General features: G+C 51.6%; 1 protein-coding gene across 4 annotated transcripts in view; it reads right to left on the reverse strand.

The window, feature by feature from the left end:
* The window catches only part of CPNE5 (copine 5), a gene marked incomplete at both ends in the record, with an annotated part of 89676 nt that overhangs the window by 58657 nt on the left and 8690 nt on the right, over positions 1 to 22329 (reverse strand). For 3 of the 4 annotated variants that reach the window (XM_082849037.1, XM_082849036.1, XM_082849035.1), the window contains 2 exons: positions 14330 to 14376; positions 16409 to 16449. In XM_082849037.1, the coding sequence (XP_082705163.1) occupies positions 14330 to 14376; positions 16409 to 16449 (88 nt within the window). Of the gene's footprint in view, positions 1 to 14272; positions 14377 to 16408; positions 16450 to 22329 lie in introns of all 4 variants that reach the window. The other variant, XM_082849034.1, reaches the window with a different exon arrangement.

The raw sequence follows: 22329 nt of genomic DNA on the forward strand, positions 1-22329 counted from the left end.
CCTCAGTAGTGAGTGGGTGGCTCTGCAAGCCTGAACAATCTTAACGGCCCCTGATTTAAGCAGCTCTTACCTTTTTACAGATTACAGCTGGATGAAGCCTCAGAGACCTTCCCCCACAGCTGCGAAGCCCCCAGTGACTGTGCTGGCCAGGACAGAAGGAGGCCAGAGCTGACAGGCTGCTCTCTACCTCCAAGCTGCCCACCCTTCCCCAGCCGGAGCTCCCCTATAATTTTCATATATTACTGATGGCTCCTTAATGGCAGATTCTAACATCTTGCTGCAGACCCCAGCCCCTGGATCCTCATGAATCATGTTCACTGGGATTAAAATTAGAGGCCAGAAATCTATCTGACTCAAATACAAATAGGACGAGGGAATCTGCTTGGCTCTGGGAATAGGGGACTGGGTGGGTGTCCAGGGCTGGGGAGAATGGCCAGAGGTCTGGGCATCAGGCAGGAGGGCATGGGTTGTGCAGAGGGGCACAGAAGTCCCATGCCAGGTCCACCACCGTCTTGGGTCTGGAAATTTCTCTCAGGTTCTCTCACGGGAGGGGTCCAGGATCCTGTGGCCATCTCTTCCTTAGAGAGTAAGGAAAACGAGGCCCAGAGAAAGCATGGGGCTTACCTAAAGGCACACAGAGTGAACCATGACTTCTGTGGCCTGGTGGCCTCCCAGACCATTTCCTGTTTTGTCAAGGCCTCTAGGTGAGGAAGGGCAGAGGTGGAGATGGGGGGCCTGAGGCTCCAATGGCCTTCCCAGTGCTCAGGCCTGGACAGAGAAGGTTCCTGTTCTGGCCCCAGACACCAGCAGTGGCCTGTGAAATTTTATCAAGCTTTATAATAAAAGACTTCCTGCCAAAAAGCTTAGTTCCTAATTAGCCATTGTTTCCGATAATCTGTTAAATTGTCCCAGCTCCTGGGGGTGAGGCCCTTTTACCAATAAGCCTGGCTGCCAACCTGCCGGCAAAACACTCTCCACTGGCTTGTGCTTCTGGTCCTGCCTGAGCAGCCGCTTTTGGGGGAATGGGGGAGCCTGAGAAAGCCTGTCACAATAGCACCTGTCCCCCAGCACACCCCAAAATGTCTATGGTTCCTATCAAATGGCATCATGACATCTGACATGATAGCATCAGTGGTTCCTTCCTTATACACCATCAGTGAAATGATAGCATCGGTGGTTTCTCACTTAAGGGCTTCTTACAGGAAGAGCCATTATTGAGCATTCTCTACGTGCCAGCCCCTTTACATGAGTTAACTCCTTTAATCCTCACAGCAGGCTTTTGAGCCTAAGCATTTGCCTAAGCGCCCCAGCTGGGAAGGTGGTGGCCTGGATTTGGACCCAGTTACCTTGACTTCAGAGCCCGCGCTCTCAACAGTTCAGCTGCAGCTATGAAGTGTGCCTGGACACTAACGCCACGGAATAAATAGATTTATCAGCTACCAAGGGACCTGGCCTAGATCCTCGGGGTTTACTAGAAAGGCAGACTCCTTTCTTTAAAGGGAATCTTAGGCTCCTGTCTAATGTATCACACAGAACTAACAAACACCTCTGGCTGAATGGGGGAAGGGGTGGCAGGAGCCACACACAGATTCACAGTTGGACCCTGAGGCACCACATCAAACCCTGGAGCCGGAAAAGCCCATTTTGAAAGTCAGTGGCTTGGGCAGATGAAAGGAGCCTGGACTCAGACTCAAGACCACATCACACCCCGGCTCTGCCACTTGCTAGCAGTCACTGGGCGAAGCAAGGACCCCTCCATCCAATTGCTTCCTCATCTGGGATGTGGTGAGGACCAAGGCAGATCACATGGTGCTGCTGAGGTGGAGACTGCATGGGCAGTAGAAATGTCAGTCATCCTCCTACTGAGGATCAGCAGGACGGGGGACAGAGCCGCCTCGTAGCTTTGTCTGACTGTATTGCATAGTAATACTATTTAAAGTGTTGAGCACAACGAGGCACTGAGGTGATTCTGTCATTACGTCCCATCACAGCCCAATGAGCAGGCATCAGGGTCCCAGGCTCCCATTTTGCTGATGAAAAAAACTAGGACTGAGAGAGGTTATGGGGAGTGGAAAAGACAGGATTTGAAGGGACATTGTAAGCAGGTTCTAAAGCCCTAACCTTAAAACTGGGAAAAGGTGCCTGTGGACTCACCTGGTCCCTGAAGTAAGGCCTTGGTCCTAGACTGCCTGCTCCTGATGACAGGGAGTCAAGGCCCTGGAAATGCAGCTGTGTGACAAGAGCAAAAACCACTAAAGGCTGCCCAAGGGACCCAAGGCTCAAGAGGGACCTTTCTTTGCAGAGGCAGACTCCTCTCTGCAAAAAGGGGAGAGTCGGAAAGCCAACCCCATGCTGGCCTGGGAATCCACCTCCTAGCGAGGCTTGCCTCCTGCTTTGGGCTTTAGTAACAATAACAGTCCATTCATTACTTTAAATCTTTTGATAAAGGTCTACATTTTATGACGGGGGCCAGGTCCTGTTCTGGTCATCAGGGATCCCAACTGGGCTCACAGCCTAGTGGGCGGAAGGTCATTTCATTTCACACTTAAACTCTTGGCCATTGGATCAAGCAGATTCCCACTGCCCTTGCCCACCCCATCTCATCCCAGGAGCTCCACAAACACTGCAAATTGTCTTCCTGCCGCTGTCCTTTCCCCTACAATCTGCTCTGCACACAGGGGACAGAGTTATCTTTCTGAAACATAAACCAGGCTACATCACTCCCCTGCTCAAAACCCTCAAATAGCTTCTCATCACACTTAGAGCAGGGTCTGAACTCCTACATGGCCTATAAAGCCCTGCAGGATCTGCCCGTGCAACCTCTGTGACCATACGGCCCACTGTCTTTATTATTCACACCACTCAAACTGTACCAGTCTTTCTTTTGGTCCTTTGACGAAAAGAGCTTGTTCCCACCTTGGGGCCTCTGCACTCGCTGCTCCCTCTGCCTGGAACCTCCCCACCACCAGACTAATGCATGGCACCACTTGGGGCTCAACTCACATCACCAGCCCCTCAGCAGGGCCTCCCCTGATGCCCCTTTAACTAAGGCAGCTCCCTTTTCCCAGGTCACTGTCTCATCACACTGTCTTATCTTTTTCACAGCACTGATCAACCAGTACCTGAAATTATCCAATTTCTTTGCTGACTACACTAAGCCTCTCCAGAGCATGGACTCTGCCTGTCTTGTTCTCCACTGTATGCCTGGAGCAGTGTATGGCATATAGTAAGTGCTCAATAAATGCCAGTTCCCTGACTACTGATTCTGGAAACCGTGATAAAATCTAAGACCACATACTCCCAACAGGGCTCCCAGGGGGGCGCCGCCCTCTCCTCTGGAGCTGATCTCTAACCTCCCTCCAGCACACACTGGGCTGCAGTTGGACTAAGTCACAGCCAGCTAGCTCATGGACACGCAGGCCATTCCCACCCCCAGGTTTTGCTCATGTCGGGTCCCATTCCTGGAATGCCCTTTCCTCCTCCCACCATCCTTCAAGTCCAAAGTATGGTGTTGTCTCCCCCTGGAAGCCTCCCTAGCCCTCTTGATCTCTCCCTGCTGTGAAGTGCTGATAATTCATGTCTAAACTACTTGGGAGGCTCTTGGACTAGTTGTGGTCTGAAACTTGGGGCCTCAGAGAGGATCTGTTCCAACACCCTCAACAAGATGAATAAATGAGGCTTTTAAATCCTTCTATAGGGCTTCCCTTGTGGCGCAGTGGTTAAGAATCCGTCTGCCAATGCAGGGGACACGGGTTCGAGCCCTGGTCCAGGAAGATCCCACATGTCACGGAGCAACTAATCCCATGCGCCACAACTACTGAGCCTGTGTTCTAGAGCCCATGAGCCACAACTACCGAGCCCACTTGCTGCAGCTACTGAAGCCTGCGAGCCTAGAGCCCATGGTCCGCAACAAGAGAAGCCACCGCTCGCCGCAACTAGAGAAAGCCTGCATGCAGCAACAAAGACCCAACACAGCCAAAAAATAAAAATAAATAAAATAAATTTTAAAAGATAAATAAATAAATCCTTCTATATATGTGTCTGTTCTCCCCAGCTCCCTGTAAGGTCTCTGAGGGCAGGGACCTCCCTGCTACAGCTTTGCACCCTGGAGGATACCACAGTGTCTTACCTAAGTTACTTCCCTTCTCTTGGCCTCCACACTGCTATTTATAGAATGGGCTACCTGAGATAAAGTATATAAACTGCCTGGTACATTGCCCGGCACCATCAGTGATCTATTAACAAGAGCTATCTTTTACCAAGTGCCTACCCTGGCTCCTCCAACTTATCCTATGTTATCTCAAATCCTTAGACAATCCAGAAGGTAAGTATTGTTAGTTGTCCATATTACATGTGAGGAATCTGAGGCTCAGAGGGGATAAGTGTCTAGGCCACACAGCTCTAAGTACCAGGGTCCTGAAACAAACCCAGGTTTGTCTGACTCTTAAAAGTGCTCAGGATCCCACCCCTCCTCCGTGGTCTGGGCATAATCTGTACCGGCCTGCCAAGTTGTTATAAGGATTAGGGATGATGAGTATGAGATGCTGGACACATGGCAGGCACTGAAAGGATGCCTGTTGTCACACAGATTTTCCATACATCTTGGTTGATTCTTTGAGTAGCTTAAATAATCAGAGTTATCAGGGAGCAATCATGGCTGCTGGGACAGAGGTGTCTGGGGAGCTCAGAGACAGCTTAAGGTGGATCAGAGCTGGCTAAAGGAAAGGGCATGGTGGAGTATTTCCTCTGGAGGAATAGAGTGAGGGTGGGCAGTACACCAGACTGGGGGCTATGAGTGTTTGGATGCAGGGAGAGGGACAGAGCTAAGAAGAGCTTCTTCCCTAAGATAGCGTGTAACAGGCCCTGAGGTAGGGAGGGAAAAGCCTGGAGTCAAACAGCTTGGGTTTTGTCCTACTGTCTGTAACACATTATTTTAAATTATTTTTTAATGAGTTTCATCCATCTTATGAGTGGGAGTTACATTTGAAAGACCCTAATTAGGAGGCCTCACCTCTAATACGTTATCTCCTGGGTACTGGAGAGCCCTATTAACAGAGGGATGTTAGCAATGATTTTTCACAACCAACAGGAAGGGGTAGAGAGACACCTGGATGGTTAGGAGTGCTGTACAAGCACTTAAGCACTTGCACAAGCAGGGAGCGAGAATCTGCAGAGACGTGACCTCACGCCTTGGGAGTGGGCCTGGGCTTCTGATACCCCTGGGTTCTCCCACAGATGGAGCCTGCTGTGGCCTCATCCTTACCAACCCTGGAACATCATCCCTTGGCCGACTTTCAGAAGCCTTTCAGGCAAGAGGCAGGCCCAGGGACCTCTCTGAGCTTGTAAGGACAGGTGTGTGACTAGCGGCCACTTACTAATATTAGGTTAGAGTCTAACCTTAACTGTTAGACCATATGAAATTGCCAAAATTTTCAAATTGCAGATTCATACGGTTCAATCTAACTCACAGGTGCGTGAGGCAGAAATCAGCCTGAGACCTGCTTTCACGGTTGTGTAGGCCCTGGCGTCGAGGTTGAGCGGAAGCAGAGATGTGCCTGTATCCACTCCTGACTGTGGGAGGCTGCAGGTCTCTGTCCCAAAGACCTGGCAGCTGTGGTTAGGTGGCTTCATAACAGATTGAGTCCCAGCCGCACACTGATGAACTGCATGGCCTTACACAAGCCACTTCAGCTTTTCCCGTCTCAGTTCCTACCTGTGATCTGGGCCAATCACATCTCCTCACAGTTGGCTGCAGCATTGGGGATGCGCCAGCAGAGCACACAGCAAGGGCTGAATCCATGGTAGTTCCTGTCTTATGGCCATGCTTAGGGTAGTCCAAAGGGAGAGGCTCTAACACCAGGCTAAGAAGTTGATGTTTTGTCTTAGAGCCTTGAGAAATGGGTGAATTCCTGAGCTGTCATTTGGAGAGCCACAGGAAAAAGCCCTCTTCTGTTCAGGAGGAGCTAAAAAGGAGACTTTGGGGATGAGCCTGGGGGTGACCTTTGGGGCCAGAGCCAGGGAGGATAGTTGGGGTCTGATAGGGGGCAGGAGGCAGACAGGCCACCACCAGAGAGGCAGAGTTTTGTGGACAGACTGAGAGGAGATACCCAGGATAAACACCAGCAGGGGACAAAGGCGCCACAGAGTCTGGGAGTGGGTCTCCTGCACCATCCGCAGCCACCATCCTCGTGGCCAGTATGTCATGCTACAATGCTCTGGGCACGACACAGGGATGACATCCCTGTGTCCGGCCTTTCCTGAAAGAGCCCCTCCTGATGAGGGACTCCTCACACACAGGGTTGGGATGCTTCCCTTCAAGCCCCTCTCCCCCGGAAGCCCTCACTCCTTGGAGCGAATCAGGTCCTACAGCCCCAGGCTGAGGAGGCAACTCGGGTTTCCCAGGAAGCTTGAGTATTTGAGAATGTTGGCTGTTGCTCCTGGGTTCCTGGTGCGGGCAGGGTTGGTTTAGTTCCCAGGGTCTCCAAGTGTGGTCGTTCCCCCTGTGAAGGGCGCCCAGGGGCCCGAGCTGGGCAATGGCACACTGCAGTTGATATTTCCAGGCATTTCACAAGCATTATCTTAGTTAGTCCTTCCAAGAAGCTCTCCTAACCCCATTTTACAGATGAGTAAGATGAGACTTGGAGAAGATAAATACCTCACCCAGGTCACGTGGTAAATCTCAGAGCTGGGATGGGCATCAAGTTCAGGGCGTCATCTGACAAGGTATTTGACTGTTATTCATGACGTCCTTAGGGACCAGACGCAGAAATACGAGATGGGTTATAACAAAGTTATGCAGATCCTAGGTGGCTGAACAGCACTCCCCAAAGGTCAACTAGGTAACTGAGATCAATCTGGGAAAAGGTCTCTAGTGGAGGACCACAGCACTCCATCCCGTTCAACCCCTATCACTCGCGTGGACAATGACTGCCCCTGACCCAGGAGCAGGAGGCACAACCATAATTCAACGTGATCTTCACAGACCATAACAACAGACTGAATCTGCCAAATGACATGTAACAGAGATAAATGTAAAATTTCACATTTAGATTCAAAAACTCAATTGCCAAATCTGAGCTGGAGGAATTCTGTTTGGATAGCAGCTTGTTTGAGGAGGATACAGGAGCCCCCAAACTCAATATGAAGTAAGTCGAAGACACCTGCCAAAAAGGCCAGTGGAATTCTAGGTAATGTCGATAGATATATAACCCTTGGAAACAAACACACAGAATGCATGATTGTCTAGTCCAAGCCCCTGTGAGGAGGGAGCCAGCCCACTATGCTCTGAGCTGGAGAAGGGAATGGTGCAGGACACACACTTTGGGAAGAACATTGACAAATGGACGTGTGTTCCAGGGAGTGTGCCCAGATTAGCAAAGGGACAAGAGACAGTTATATAAAGAGGAACTCTTGATAGAAATGGTCACATTCTAGGTCTGCCCCAAAGCGTACTAACAGGGCCATGTGAGCTGTCCTCAAACATTGAAAGAATATGTGGGGGACTTCCCTGGTGGCACAGTGATTAAGAATCTGCCTGCCAATGCAGGGGACACAGGTTTGAGCCCTGGTCTGGGAAGATCCCACATGCCGCCGAGCAACTAAGCCTGTGAGCCACAACTACTGAGCCTCCGCTCTAGAGCCCGCGAGCCACAACTACTGAGCCTGCATGCCACAACTACTGAAGCCCACGCACCTAGAGCCTGTGCTCCACAACAAGAGAAGCTGCTGCAATGAGAAGCCCGTGCACTGCAACAAAGAGTAGCCCCCGCTTGCTGCAATTAGAGAAAGCCCTCGCACAGCAACGAAGACCCAACACAGCCAAAAATAAATAAATTAAAGAAATAATTTTTTTTAAAAAAATAAAGAATATGTGAATGAGAAAATCAACTTACTTGTACATCTAAGGAGTGTGGAATTAGGAACGAGTGGAATTATGCCCTTTATGTATAACTCTATTATAGTTCTGACGTCATGTTCTAGAAACTACTTTCACATTAACCACTCTGTGCTTCAGTTTCCTGTTTTGTTAAATGAGGCCAATAATAATAATAACAGTAATAATGCTGCTGCTACCTCCTTCACAGGTTTGTTGTGAGGATCAAATGAGTTACTACAGTAAATGCTTTTTAGAACAGTGCCTGGTACATCACTGTTAGATATGTTTGCTATTAGCATTACTATTGCAGTTATTGTTGTTTTTGTTACCTCCCTGAATTGAAAGTGAGCTCTGGCTGTAGATAGTGTCTGGTCACCCTTTGTGTCCCCAGCATTCATCTCCCAGCACACAGTAATTTGAGTCAAAGTTATGTGGAGGCTCATGTCAAGATGCTCTGAGGAAGATCATCCCGAATATTCAGAGATGAACTGTCATTCCCAGCTGGTGTTAAGATGTTCAGCAGGCTGAGGTTGCTCAAAAATAGACTGAGCGCTCAGGCAGGGACATGTGGGCGTGGCGGCTGGGGCCACATGCTCTGCAGGTGGTGTGGGTTGATCAGCGGGACACCCTAAGATTCCATGATACCCATCTCCTCCTTTCTGAAGGGCCCTCAGCCTGGACAGCCACCTGGCAAGGGAGGGGCAGGGATCACCCCTACACTTTTCTTTTTTTTTCTTTTTTCTTTTTTTTGGCTGTGGGGCTTGTGGGATCTTATTTCCCCAACCGGGGATTGAACCCTCACCCTCGTCAGTGAAATCATGGAGTCCTAACCACTGGACTGCCAAGGAATTCCCAATGTGAAATTCATTATTATTATTATTTGCTGCACCCCTACACTTTTCAAATGGGGAACGAAGCACAGCTCCCTCTTCCTAGTGAGAGAGTTTCTGGGACTCCTCCTACCTGGCCATCCTGCCTCTCCTGGGACATGCAGAAGGGCTTAGTAAGCCTTGATGCAAATAGTGGCCGATTTCCTGGGCTAAAATTACATCTTGAGTCAATTTTCACAAAGTGCAGTGACAGATTTAGGTGATGGGAAGACGGAGCTTTCTCAGAAGGCATTACAATGACCCAAACGGTTAAAATCAGCTGAAACCAGGCAGCCAGGGGCTGCGAGAGCAGCTTTCATCCTTCTGTGGTCTTATGCAAACATGGGAGACCCTGCCTAGGGAAACTGCTGTGCTTGCACTTGACTCTCTCCGGCCATGGAATGAGTATCTCTTGGCCAAGATTCCACTAACAGAGAGACTTTTTGCAATGAACTAGCAGGTGGAGCCATGGGAATGGGTTCGTGTTTACTAGGAAAAACTTCCCAGGGACAGTTCCATAGAGATGGATCTGGATTATTCTTTAAACTCTCCCTTCCTGATACTTTCCTCTGCAGGTCACACAAAGAATCAGGCCAAGTAGGGCCTTGATATGTTTGAGGGTATCTTTCCTTCTACAGAAATAGCTTGAAGCCTGTGTCCCAGGGGTAGCCCATGCAACAGAGCTCTGCCACCGTCACCCCTGAAGGCTGGGCATGGCGCTGATGGTCTCTTGTAAATGGGGTCAGTCTCCTCTCTGACGTTCTGACCCTATGACCCCAGCAGTCCTCAGCCTGAGAGTCAGGAGCTCCCTTCAGCTGCCTCTCCCTGTATCTTACCAGCCTCACACCCTGAACACCAGCCTCACTCATCTGCTCACCCTCTGTTTTGGATGGTCTCCGTTGGCCCTCTGGATCTACTTCCAGCCCTTCCCCACCCTGCTCTATGCCCGGGAGGCCGACCTGTGTGGACTGGATCAACAGCCGCTCCCCGCTCTAAGTCTTCCAGTGGGATTCCACCAATGGGAGGTGAAGGCAGGAGAGCAGAGGGTGGGGAGAGAGTGAGGTTGCCCAGGCTGACCATGTCCCTCCACTGAGGGCCCCTGCTCCTGTAGACAAGCTCCCTTGGGGTTCCAGGAACCACCCCCACCCCTTACCTCCTCAGGCCTGGAGTAGTCCCACTGTCCCCAGCCCCTGTGATTCACCAGCCCACATTGGTTTCCCTGAACCCCACCCACTCCTTTATAATTAGCCCTGTATTATATCTCCCAACTCTGCAGGACCTGGGCTGGCCTGCTTACTCCAGCCACCTCCATGCCTTTGCTTTCACCACCATCTTTTTTTTTTTACAAATTTACTTATCTATTTATTTATTTAGGCTGCATTGGGTCTTCGTTGCTGTGTGCGGGCTTTCTCTAGTTGCAGCGAGCAGGGCCTACCTCTTCGCTGCGGTGTGCAGGCTTCGCATTGCAGTGGCTTCTCTTGTTGCGGAGCACAGGTTCTAGGCACACGGGCTTCAGTAGTTGTGGCACGTGGGCTCAGTAGTTGTGGCTTGCGGGCTCTAGAGCGCAAGCTCAGTAGTTGTGGCACACGGGCTTAGTTGTTCTGCGGCATGTGGGAATCTTCCCGGACCAGGGCTCAAACCCACGTCCCCTGAATTGGCAGGTGGATTCTTAACCACTGCGCCACCAGGGAAGCCCTCACCACCATCTTTGATGCTGAGCCCTTGTGTATGCCCCCCGGCTTCACTGAAACCCAGATCGACTCAGCTCCTCCAAGTGGACACTGCCACTGCACTGGGGTCCAGCACCCTGATTCCAACACATGAGGCCAATCCTGCCCCTCTATAGGATGAGGAGGGTGAACCAGCTGAGCCCTGAAGTTCCTTCCAACCCACATTCTCCTCTGCTCCACATCATGCATCCCTTAGCCAGATGGCTGGTGTTGAGGTTCAAATTCCACTGCAAAATCCAAATGACATTCTGGCTGTAATTTTCTCTCCTCTGAACTCCCATTCTATTCTCATCAATACCTCTCATCACATCCTCTGTTAGCATTATTCATGCATGGGAATCTCCCCTTCTAGGCTGCAAACTCCCTAGTTCCATCTTGCGCTTTTGGTGAAACACTTTTCTTTCGGCTTATCTCCCTCTTCCCCCCGCCCCATCTCAAGAATGCTTACTGTTGTAAATATTGACTGAAATGGGGGAGGGACCAGTAAGGCCCGAACACTCTGGATGATGTTGTACAATGATATTTACCAGACAATGACTACACAGCAGGTATGTTATATCTATCATCTTGCTTTGCCCTCACCACAGGCCTACAAGGTAGGCGTTACCCCCGTATTACATATGTGGAAACACAGAGGTTAAAAGCAACTTGTTCCAGGGGACTTCCCCGGTGGTCCAGTGGTAAAGAATCCGCCTTCCAATGCAGAGGACGTGGGTTTGAGCCCTGGTCTGGGAAGGAAGATTCCACATGCCCTGGGGCAACTAAGCCCACGCACCACAACTACTGAGCTCGCACACCTCAACGAGAGAGCCCACGTGCCACAAACTACAGAGCCCACTTGCTCTGGAGCCCACACTCCACAGCGAGGAACCCACACAGTGCAACAAAAGATCCTGCATGTCTCAATGAAGATCCCAAGTGCCACAACTAAGACCCTATGCAGCCAAAAAATAAAGAAAAATAAATAAATAAACACTGTGATTTTTTAAAAAAAGGGACTCCCCTGGTGGCTCAGTGGTTAAGAATCTGCCTGCCAATGCAGGGGACACGTGTTCGAGCCCTGGTCCAGGAAGATCCCACATGATGTGGAGCAACTAAGCCCACGCACCACAACTACTGAGCCCGCATGCCACAACTACTGAAGCCCACGTGTCTAGAGCCCATGCTCCACAGCAAGAGAAGCCACAGCAATGAGAAGCCCACATACCGCAACAAAGAGCAGCCCCCGCTCACCGCAACTAGAGAAAGCCTGTGCGCAGCAGTGAAGACCCAACACAGTCAAAAATAAATTAATTAATTAATTAATGGGAAAAAAATAAATTAATTTAAAAAAATAGTAACTTGTTCCAGAAAGGGCTGGAGCCAGAAGTGAAAGCACTGATTCCAAGGCCTGTCACCGTTCCTCTGCTCCACCCTGCAGCGTGTGTGATAACAAGATGCAACATGGGGATTTCCCTGGCAGTCCAGTGGTTAAGACTCTGCACTTCCACTGCAGTGGGCATGGGTTCAATCTCTGGTTGGGGAACTCAGATCCTGCATGCTGCAAGGCACAGCCAAAAAAAAAAAAAAAAAGATGCAACGTGGGCCCTGACCCAAATAAGACAAGTCTCATTACAGGATGTAATTAAGGGTTCATGGAGCAGCACCCTTCTGAAGAGCCCTTCCAGACTTTCCTGAATGAATCACCGAGACGTTAGGACATTACTGTTCTCTATGAAGCTCGGCCAAAAGGTCTCAAAAGTAATTAGTTCCTTTAAGCTAAACATTTCCTCAGCAATCTGGTTTACGCTTTAATTAGCTTAGAGTATTGGAGAGGGAGAAAAAGTCAACTTTAGCCCAGCCCCTGCGGAAATATTTCCCATACATTTTATGGATAAAATTCATTCCCTTTGGCCGCTTGCTTCTGCCAAGCCTGAGGGAGGGCAGATCAGGGAGCAGGGCAGGTGATGCTCCAGTCAGTCCGCCAACGAGGAAGGGGAGGTTCGTTTCCGAAGTCTGAATTACTGAAGCTTTACTGGCCGTTCTCATTCTCATCAAGTCACCTGGGACCACCGCCCCTGTGGGCTCTTGGCTTTGGTCATCTCATGCACCACTCCTCTTCCTTCCCTTTCCGCAGGCCCTGGGGTCTGGACCTGTGTCCTTCTGCTCTTTGGAGCTGCCTCTGTTCCATTAGTCATTGGTACTTCCCTCTCTCAGTGGAGACACCAAGCTGAGTCTCTATCCGGAGCCCCTGGGCCTCCCTCCCAGGTCTGGGTAGAGAAGGGCATGGATAGGGCTGCCAAGGTCAAATTCCCTCTCGTCCCATCCTTGGGCCTCTTCTGATCACCAGAAGGAGTGAGCACAGCTATGAAGGTCACGGGAAACTCCCTTCAGCTCTGGGTCCAGTAAATTCACCCCTACCTCCTCAACCCTGGAAGAAAACATTCTTCACCTCCCAGACTTTGACCTCATCCTTGCTTGGCCAGATCATCTTCTCTAAGAGTAAGGAGGTCTGCTCCTTCTTTGTTCAGACAGGAGCCAGGGGCTGCAAGGACCCTCCCCCTTGACCAGTTCCCCCTTTTATTCTCTGCACCTGAAAACCAGCTGGCATAGAAGGTCTAAGGGAAGAAGGAAGCAGAGACGGGAACGAGACAACAGCTGCCACATCCTTCTGTCACCTGGCTCCTTTTCCTAATCCAGTCATTCCTTCAACAGCCGTTTATTAACACCTACTGTGTGCTGGGCATCTTTCCAGGTGCTCAAAATGTAAGAGTTAATGACAGATGAAAATCCTTGCCCTCATGGAGCTGACACATGACAAACAAGATAAATAAGTAAACCAGAGTATCGTTTATGGCTTATGGTGAAAAGTGGTAAGGAGGCAAAATTAAGCAGGAAAGGGTGGAGAGGCTGAAATGTTAGATGGGGTAGCCAAGGGAAGACCTTGATAGGGTGATGTCTGAGTCAAGATCTGAGGGAACTGTGGAGGGGCCACGTGAATATCTGGGGAAAGAGCATTCCAGGAAGAAGGAACAGCAAGTACAAAGGTCCTGAGGCAGGAAGAGGCAGGTGTGGCTGGAGTGGAGTGATGGAGGGGATGAGCAGTAGGGAATGGGTCAGTCAGGTAAAGGAAGTCAGATCCTGTGGGGCCTGTTGGGTCACCACAGAGACTTTAGTTTTGCAAGATGGGAGCTACCGGATGGTTCTGAACAGAGGAGGGACAGAATTTGACTTGGGTTTTAATAGGATTCCTCTGGCTTTTGGGTGGGGAATAGACTGAAGGTATCTAGCAGCCACCCACTAAAAGTGTCTGTGATTCTTAAGAGCGAGCACTTCAAGTCTGCCCTCTCCTTAAACACCCTATCACAAGGGGCAAAAGGCCTCTGGTGGGGACAATGGAATTGAGACAAGGCTGGAAAAGCGGGCCATCCTGAGGTATGGCAGAGCTTGGAAGTCAGACTAAGCAGCTGAGACTTGATTCAAAGAAGAGGGGAGTCACCAAAGGTTTCTGAGCAGGAGAATCACCTAACTAAAGCCACACTCACTCACATTAGTCAAAAACCACGGGAAGGTTGCTCTGGCTGAGACATGGTGCTAGAGGCTGTACCCGTGTCTCTGGTCATGATCTTGGTGGGCCTGGACTCCCTGTCTCCCCCCTCAGACTGGGGCTCCCTGAGGACAGGAACTTTCTCTCCACCTTTAGTCTCTTCTTGCATCAGCAAGGACAAGACTGCACGCCTTACTATCCTTCATGGGGGTTTAGATGCTGAAGTTGGAAACACATCAGGTGGGATGACTGCAGAGTTAGATGAACAGACAGACAGACAATCAGGAACAGGCTGATGTTTCCACGGTGGGAGAGGGGCTGTACCTACCTCCCGCCACTGCTTGTTCTCCATCCCTTGAGTATACATGACGCATACTGTGAGGAGAGGAGAGAAAAAAGGGTTAACAGCCCAGGCCAAGAGGAAGGTGTGGGCCCCAGATGCGGAGGGCCCTGGAGGGTCAGGCGCCTCAGGACACTACGGCCTGGGTAGCAGTGTTGGGTCTGGGTGGGGTCGGCTTGGAGGAGGGGGCCCAGAACATAGGTGTGTCTGGGAGGGGCACCCTTTGGGAGGAGGGCCGGGGTCACTCACATCTAGGCTAGAGCAAGTGTAAAGTGTGAGGCAGGTAGACAGGTGTGCATGACGGAGGACTGAGTGGCAGAGGTGTGGCAGGAGAGAGCATCTGAAACCCGCTTGTCCCTTTAGAGCCCAAGGTGGCCTCATGGGGCCTATTATTATCATCAGCCCCACTTCCCTGATGGGGAAACTGAGGATCAGAGGAGGCCAATGAGTTGTCTGAGGTCATATACTTGAGCAGCATTGCTTAGGGCTAGAACCCTGGGCTCCAAAATCAGTGCTCATCCCCCTAGGCCACAGATATTTGGGGATCTTAAATGCACTGGTTTCCCTGGGGCTGAGACCTTCTGAGCCCTCCCTACCCACTTGGTTGTGTTGAGGCTTCACAAGTACGGGGGCTGGGAAGGGTCAGACCTCCAAGTTTTCTTTCTCCAGACAGTATCTGTGAAACATTAGATAGCCTTGATGTACTGGGAACGATGCCTAGTACATAGTGAGCACTCAGTACAGGCTCCTGTGTTGGCTACTGTAGTAGTCATAATGCCGTCGTAGCAAAGGAAACTATAAACAAAACAAAAAGACAGCCTACATACAGACTGGGAGAAAAGATTTGCAAATGATGCGACCAACAGGGCTTAATTTCCAAATATACAAACAGCTCATACAGCTCAATAACAGAAAAAGCAAACAACCCAATCAAAAAATGGGCAGACCTAAATAGATATTTCTCCAGAGAAGACATACAGATGGTCAATAGACACATGGAAAGAGGCTCAACATCGCTAATTATTAGAGAAATGCAAATCAAAACTACAATGAGGTATCACCTCACACCAGTCAGAATGGCCATCATCAAAAAGTCTACAAAGAAGAAATGCTGGAGAGGGTGTGGAGGAAAGGGAACCCTCCTACACTGTTGGTGGGAATGTAAATTGGTGCAGCCAATATGGAAAACAATATGGAGGTGCCTTAAAAAACTAAAAATAGGGCTTCCCTGGTGGCTCAGTGGTTGGGGGGTCTGCCTGCCGATGCAGGGGATGCGGGTTCGTGCCCCGGTCCGGGAGGGTCCCGCATGCCGCGGAGCGGTTGGGCCCGTGAGCCATGTCTGCTGGGCCTGCGCGTCTGGAGCCTGTGCTCCGCGGCGGGAGAGGCCACGGCAGTGAGAAGCCCGCGTACGGCAAAAAAAACCAAAAAACAAAACACAAAAAACTAAAAATAGAGCTACCATACAATCCAGCAATCCCACTCCTGGGCATACATCTGAAGAAAACTCTAATTTGAAAAGATACGTGCACCCCAATGTTCATAGCAGCACTAGTTACAATAGCCAAGGCACGGAAGCAACCTAAATGTCCATGGACAGATGAATGGATAAAGAAGATGTGGTACATATATACAATGGAATATTACTCAGCCATAAAAGGGAATATTGGCCACAAAAAGAATGAAATAATGCCATTTGCAGCAACATGGATGGACCTAGAGATTATCATACTAAGTGAAGTAAGTCAGACAGAGAAAGACAAATACCATATGATATCATTTATGTGTAGAATCTAAAAAGTGATACAAATGAACTTATTTACAAAGCAGAAATAGACTCACAGATATAGAAAACAAACTTATGGTTACCAAAGGGGAAAGGTAGGGGGGAGGGATAAATTAGAAGTTTGGAATTAATACTATATATAAAATAGTTAAACAACAAGGACCTACTGTATAGCACAGGGAAGTATATTCAATATCTTGGAATAAACTATCATGGAAAAGAAAAAAATGAAACAATGCCGTTGCTGTTGTTGTTACTGTTATTACTGTCAGCGCAGGACTTACATGGGTCAGACTTGGAGAACATGTCTTTGTCCAAAAGGTTCCTGAAAGAGGGGGAGAGAGCAGGAGTTAGCACAGCCCAAGGATCTCAGGGGATTCAGGCTGTTACTGAGATCCGGAGGCTGCCTCGGGCCTGGCTTCAGGCAAATGGGAAGCAGGAGGCTCCTTCAGCACAGTTTATTAGGGGTCATTGGAGCTGGCTGGGCCCCAGAGGTTCCTCAGCTCAGCTCCTAGGGTGTGTGGTGCTTCCTGCTTCTCACCCCCTGCCACCAACACACACTCCTGTGGTCCCTGGTGCTCTGGGTCCCACAGTCCCTTGCTCTTGGGCCAAAACACAATCTGCCCAATGTTGTAGAAATTGTTCTAGAAATTCTCCTTTCACCACTTCTCTGTCTGTGAAAAAATAAAGTGAAATCAAGCCACTAATGTACCATTCTCTCAGGGCTCTACTTACAGCCAGTTTATTCAATCATCTCACCTGTGCCAGTGGATTAATTAATGATACCTCCCAGGGGATGCAGACTCATTTGAACAGGGTCCTTTTGTGGTCAAGGCCAGAGCTAACACATGGTCCTAACAATTAGACTTGAACTCATGCAGCAAGATGACTGGGAATTCCCTGGTGGTCCAGTGGTTAGGGCTCCGCGCTCTTATTCCCAGAGTCCCAGGTTCAATCCCTGGTTGGGGAACTAAGATTTTGCAAGCCACACAGCGTGGCCAAAAAAACAAATGAACAAAAAATGATGGACACAATGTTTGGAGGCAGAGAGCTCTCACAACAGGAGCGGAGCCCCTCCTTCCCTGCCTCTGTGCAATCATGGCTCCTACTCACTGAACCCCAGGCACTGCGCTAAGCGTTCTGCAAATATTAGCTCCCAATTCTCACTCTGTCCTGCAAGATCAGTACTGGATAAGCATTATCCCATCTCACAGATGGGAGATCATAGGGAGATCAGGCAAGGGCATGTCCTGCACATCTGGTGTCCCTCACTCCACAGTGACCCACTGCTGTCAGGAAGCAACATGGCTCAAAGAAAACTTGGTCTCTGGCTGGGAAGTGACTTAACCTCTCTGAGTCTGTTTCCTCATCTGTACAATAGAGAGAAGAGTGCCAGCTCTGAAGGTTGCTGATGCTCGGCCCTACCCCTTCAGCCCTCCTAGTTCCTGTACACACCCACAGTTTCCTCCTACTTCTCTTCCAAGGGCTTTCTCAGGGAGGCAGGGCTGCAAATACCAGGAAGTTTACACTCCCCTCGGCAGCCAATGATGGGCAGGAGTTGGAGGATAAATGCCCGGCTTCCTGACTCCCCCCGGGACAGCTCTGAGCTGTGCTTCACACAGCCTCCCAGAGGTGCCCACCGGGAGACCCACTCATTGAAGACACTTGTTGACTCGAGCAAGGGCTTTATTGCTGAAGGGGCTTCCTGTGAGCCCTCCCACCTGTTGGAGCTACTGACTCCTTCCTACACTGTCCTAAGGTCAAGCTCTGCCCTTGCCAACCATCTTACCCATGTCCCACTTGCCTCCCAGATGTCCCCGGGGGTCTTCTCGTCCCCACCTCCACTCTCCTACTCCCCCACGGGCCCCGATGTCCCTTGTCCCTTTCCCCAGAGAGGAGAAACACTAGGCTATGTGGCTTCCTGCCAGCCAACTCCAAATATCAGAGCTGGATGGGCCCCTCAGGATCATCTGTTCCACCTTCTCCTTGAGGAGGGGGAAACTGAGGCCCAGGGAGGGGCAGGGAGTCGCCATGCTGCACAAGCAGTGGCAAAGCCAGAAAGGTCTAGAAGACCTCACCCTAAGTCACCATCACTGAAGCCATCAGCAGTGACAGCCTGTCTGGACAACTTGACCCACAGTCAACCCCACCACCCATGCTCCCCACTCTGAGGTGGGAGCCAAAGACCAACCAACAGACAGACAGATGCAACAGCAGCCTGGTGCCAGGATACGGCATCCTCTGCTACCCGGGGAGGTCCCAGATGGTGCTCATCAATCATACCAGCTCTGGTCCCTGAACAGATTCCCATCCTCTGCTCCAGTCTCTTCATTCAGGGTCCTCTCCCCAGAGGCAGCTACCCTGCTAGCCCTCCATGACCCAAAGGCACAGGACCCTTCTGCTGGCCTCCATCACCCCTCTCCCAGACCTGCTCCCAGCGGCTGTCCCTTTGGAAATCTGATAAACCTCCCAGCCCACTGCCGTGAGCATCAGATGAAATGATACACAGGCAGCTCTGAAAAGTAGGCAGCAGGAGCTACAGGTAAGATACCAATTTGATATATGCTCATCCACACCGAGATGGGCTGACCTGGACCTGGGCTGACCCTCCCCTCCTGTAGTGTGCTAGGATTCGAGGCAGGAGTGTCTGTGTTGATTTAAACAAAGGACAAAATGCCTAAATTCCAAAGATGCCTCTACAGTGGTGGAACTTGAGATGCGGTGAGGAGCTGGAAAGTAATACAGAGGGTTGGGGGATGGAGGAAGAGGGGGCGGGGTGAGGGGGACTCCTACTAAAGCAAGTGCTGAGGTTTATCTTTGAATTCTGTAATGAAATTCTATAATTACATAAAATTCTAGAATGTTCAATCTGGAAGGGACCTCAGAGGTCACCTTTTCGAATTCCTTTATAAATCAGGAGTGTGAGACTCGGAGAGAAGGCAACTGACTTCTCCAAGGTCTGTGCCTCCTCCAAGTTTAGTTCTGGAACTCAGGTTCAGTCATGTCTAAGCTAGTGAGAAAGAGAGTGAGACCGTGTGTGTGTGTGTGTGTGTGTGAGAGAGAGAGAGAGAGAGAGAGAGAGAGAGAAAGAGAAAGAGAGAGGGAGAGATTGACAGAAAGAGAGAGAGATACAGATATGGGGTCTTATCTTCAAAGAGAAGCAGATGGGACCTGCCTGGCGAGAGGCACACAGCTGGACTAAGAAATAGAACCCAGCCACCTAGCTTCTGTGGCGCCCTGCCCAGTGACCCTCCACATGGCATGGGTCATCCTGGCTATGGCACCTGAAGATAATGCAAACCCTCTTCCCCCTACTCTGCTGAGATCATCCTTACCATCCTTCCAGAACCATTCCTGTTCATTCTCCTCAATTCTGCCTTCCTTGGACAGACACTGACCAACAACCATTTCCTCTGAGCTCTCTCTGGCCTGTACTGTGCCATCCTCTTACTTATAGGACCCGTTACCACACTCAGCACACCCTGGACTGCAAAATCAGGGGTGCCTCTGTCTCTCACACGGGGCAGGGTCCCCAACTCTGCTCCAGGCCAGCCTAGCACCTGACTCAGAGCAGGGTCCTGGCAAATTGGATGGATGAAGGAAAACCAAAAGGAATGGCCAATGGGTGAGCGAGCCTCTTGTCTCCCAACATGGTCATGCTCAGGGCCGGCCCCTATGCTTCCTCTTAGCTGTAGAGCCTAATGGTTAAGTATAGGGACGCAGTCAGATAAGCTGGGTTCACATCCCACCTCTGGACAAGTTACTTGCCTTCCTGTGCCTCAGTTTCCCCACCTGTAAAGTGGAGTTAAAAAACAGTTCCTCCCTTAGGACTGCTGTGGAGCACTTGGACAGAGTGAGGCTCATCACACAGGTGAGTCTTCCTCATCGGCCTGGTGCTGAGCGGAGCGGTCATTCTCCTGGTGGGTGCTCAGGCTCACGTGGTGACAAAGGAGAGACGGGACAGGTGACACAAGCCACTTCTCCTTACAGGTCCCAGGAAGCCCATCCCATCACATACACTCCCAGTGCCCTGTTGGGGTTGATCCACTGAGGACTCCAAGGCTCAGAGATGGTGAGTGACTTGCCCACAGGCACAGAGCCAGTAAGAAGCCAAGGGGTAAAAAACCAGGTCTTCCAACGCGAAGCAGGGCTCAAACCGCAAGGACACAGAGAGACCAGACCATACGTGCTCTTCTCCACTATCTTTCTTTGGAGAGCTCAAAGAGACTTTTTTCCAACAGGCAAATGTATTTTTCCCCCAAAAAAAGCATAAAATTCTTCAGATGTCCTAGTGACAGCCTAAATCTTGGCTTCTTTTGTTCCTTAAATCAAGATCAGGGAGCAGAGCAAAATGCTCTTTTCCTCACTGCTCTCCCCCCCAAAATCATTTCAAAAACAGTTGCAGGAAGAACGACCATGCACTGGGCGTTGAGAAGACCCCAGCAAAGACAGAAAGCACTGGAAAGGCTGAAAGGAGAACTCCTGCCTGGTGCTAAAGGACAGGGCCTGAGGGTGACACCTTCGCAATGAGAAGCTTACAAGAGTCAGAATACAAGCTGGGGCTCTCCAGTCAGAAAGAGGAAGAGATGCAGCCCTCCGCTCAGGGAATCTTGTCGGAGGAAAAACAGCAATGCCATCAGGGAGCTGCAGCCTGAGGGGAGACCCAGCCTTGTCCTCAGGGAGCCCCAGTCTGAGGGAAGACACAGCCCCGCCCCCGGGGAGCCCTGGTCTGAGGGGAGACACAGCCCCGTCCTCGGGAAGCCCCGGTCTGAGGGGAGACACAGCCCCGTCCTCAGGTAGCCCCGGTCTGAGGGGAGAGGCAGCCCCGTTCTCGGGAAGCCCCGGTCTGATGGGAGAACAGCCCTGTCCTCAGCAAGCCCTAGTCTGAGGGGAGACACAGCCCCGTCCTCGGGGAGCCCCGGTCTGAGGGGAGACGCAGCCCTGCCCCCGGGGGCCTCAGTCTGAGGGGAGACACAGCCCCGACCCCGGGGAGCCCCGGTCTGAGGGGAGACACAGCCCCGTCCTCGGGAAGCCCCGGTCTGATGGGAGAACAGCCCTGTCCTCAGCGAGCCCTAGTCTGAGGGGAGACACAGCCCTGTCCTCAGGGAGCCCTGGTCTGAGGGGAGACACAGCCCCGCCCCCGGGGGCCCCAGTCTGAGGGGAGACACAGCCCCGCCCCCGGGGAGCCCCGGTCTGAGGGGAGACACAGCCCCGCCCCCGGGAAGCCCCGGTCTGAGGGGAGACACAGCCCCGCCCCCGGGGAGCCCCGGTCTGAGGGGAGAACAGCCCTGTCCTCAGCGAGCCCTAGTCTGAGGGGAGACACAGCCCTGTCCTCAGGGAGCCGCCGGTCTGAGGGGAAACACGGCCCCGCCCTCAGGGGGCCCCAGTCTGAGGGGAGTCACAGCCCCGTCCTCGGGAAGCCCCAGTCTGAGGGGAGACACAGCCCCGCCCCCGGGGGCCCCAGTCTGAGGGGAGACACAGCCCCGCCCCCGGGGAGCCCCGGTCTGAGGGGAGACACAGCCCCGTCCCCGGGGAGCCCCGGTCTGAGGGGAGACACAGCCCCGTCCTCGGGAAGCCCCGGTCTGAGGGGAGACACAGCCCCGCCCCCGGGGAGCCCTGGTCTGAGGGGAGAACAGCCCTGTCCTCAGCGAGCCCTAGTCTGAGGGGAGACACAGCCCTGTCCTCAGGGGGCCCCCGGTCTGAGGGGAAACACGGCCCCGCCCTCAGGGAGCCCCAGTCAGAGGGGAGTCACAGCCCCGCCCCCGGGGAGCCCCGTTCTGAGGGGAGACACAGCCCTGTCCTCAGGGGGCCCCCGGTCTGAGGGAAACACGGCCCCGCCCTCAGGGGGCCCCAGTCTGAGCGGAGTCACAGCCCCGTCCTCGGGAAGCCCCGGTCTGAGGGGAGACACAGCCCCGTCCTCGGGGAGACCCGGTCTGAGGGGAGACACAGCCCCGTCCTCGGGTAGCCCCGGTCTGAGGGGAGACACAGCCCTGCCCTCAGGGAGTCCCAGTCTGAGAAGAGACACAGCCGTGCCTCAGGAAGTCCGAGCGGGGAGACACAGTCCCTCTTGTGCTAAAGTACTCAGTGAACTGATTATCACACATTCAGGTTGTCTCTAAACGAAGCCCATACACGCTCCGTGGATTTACTAGCAAATGACTCTGGCTATAGAATAAAAGGAAACACACCAAGAACACTCATCTTA

Source organism: Leucopleurus acutus (assembly GCF_964270905.1).
Source record: "Leucopleurus acutus genome assembly, chromosome: 10".
NCBI classification, from domain to species: domain Eukaryota; kingdom Metazoa; phylum Chordata; class Mammalia; order Artiodactyla; family Delphinidae; genus Leucopleurus; species Leucopleurus acutus.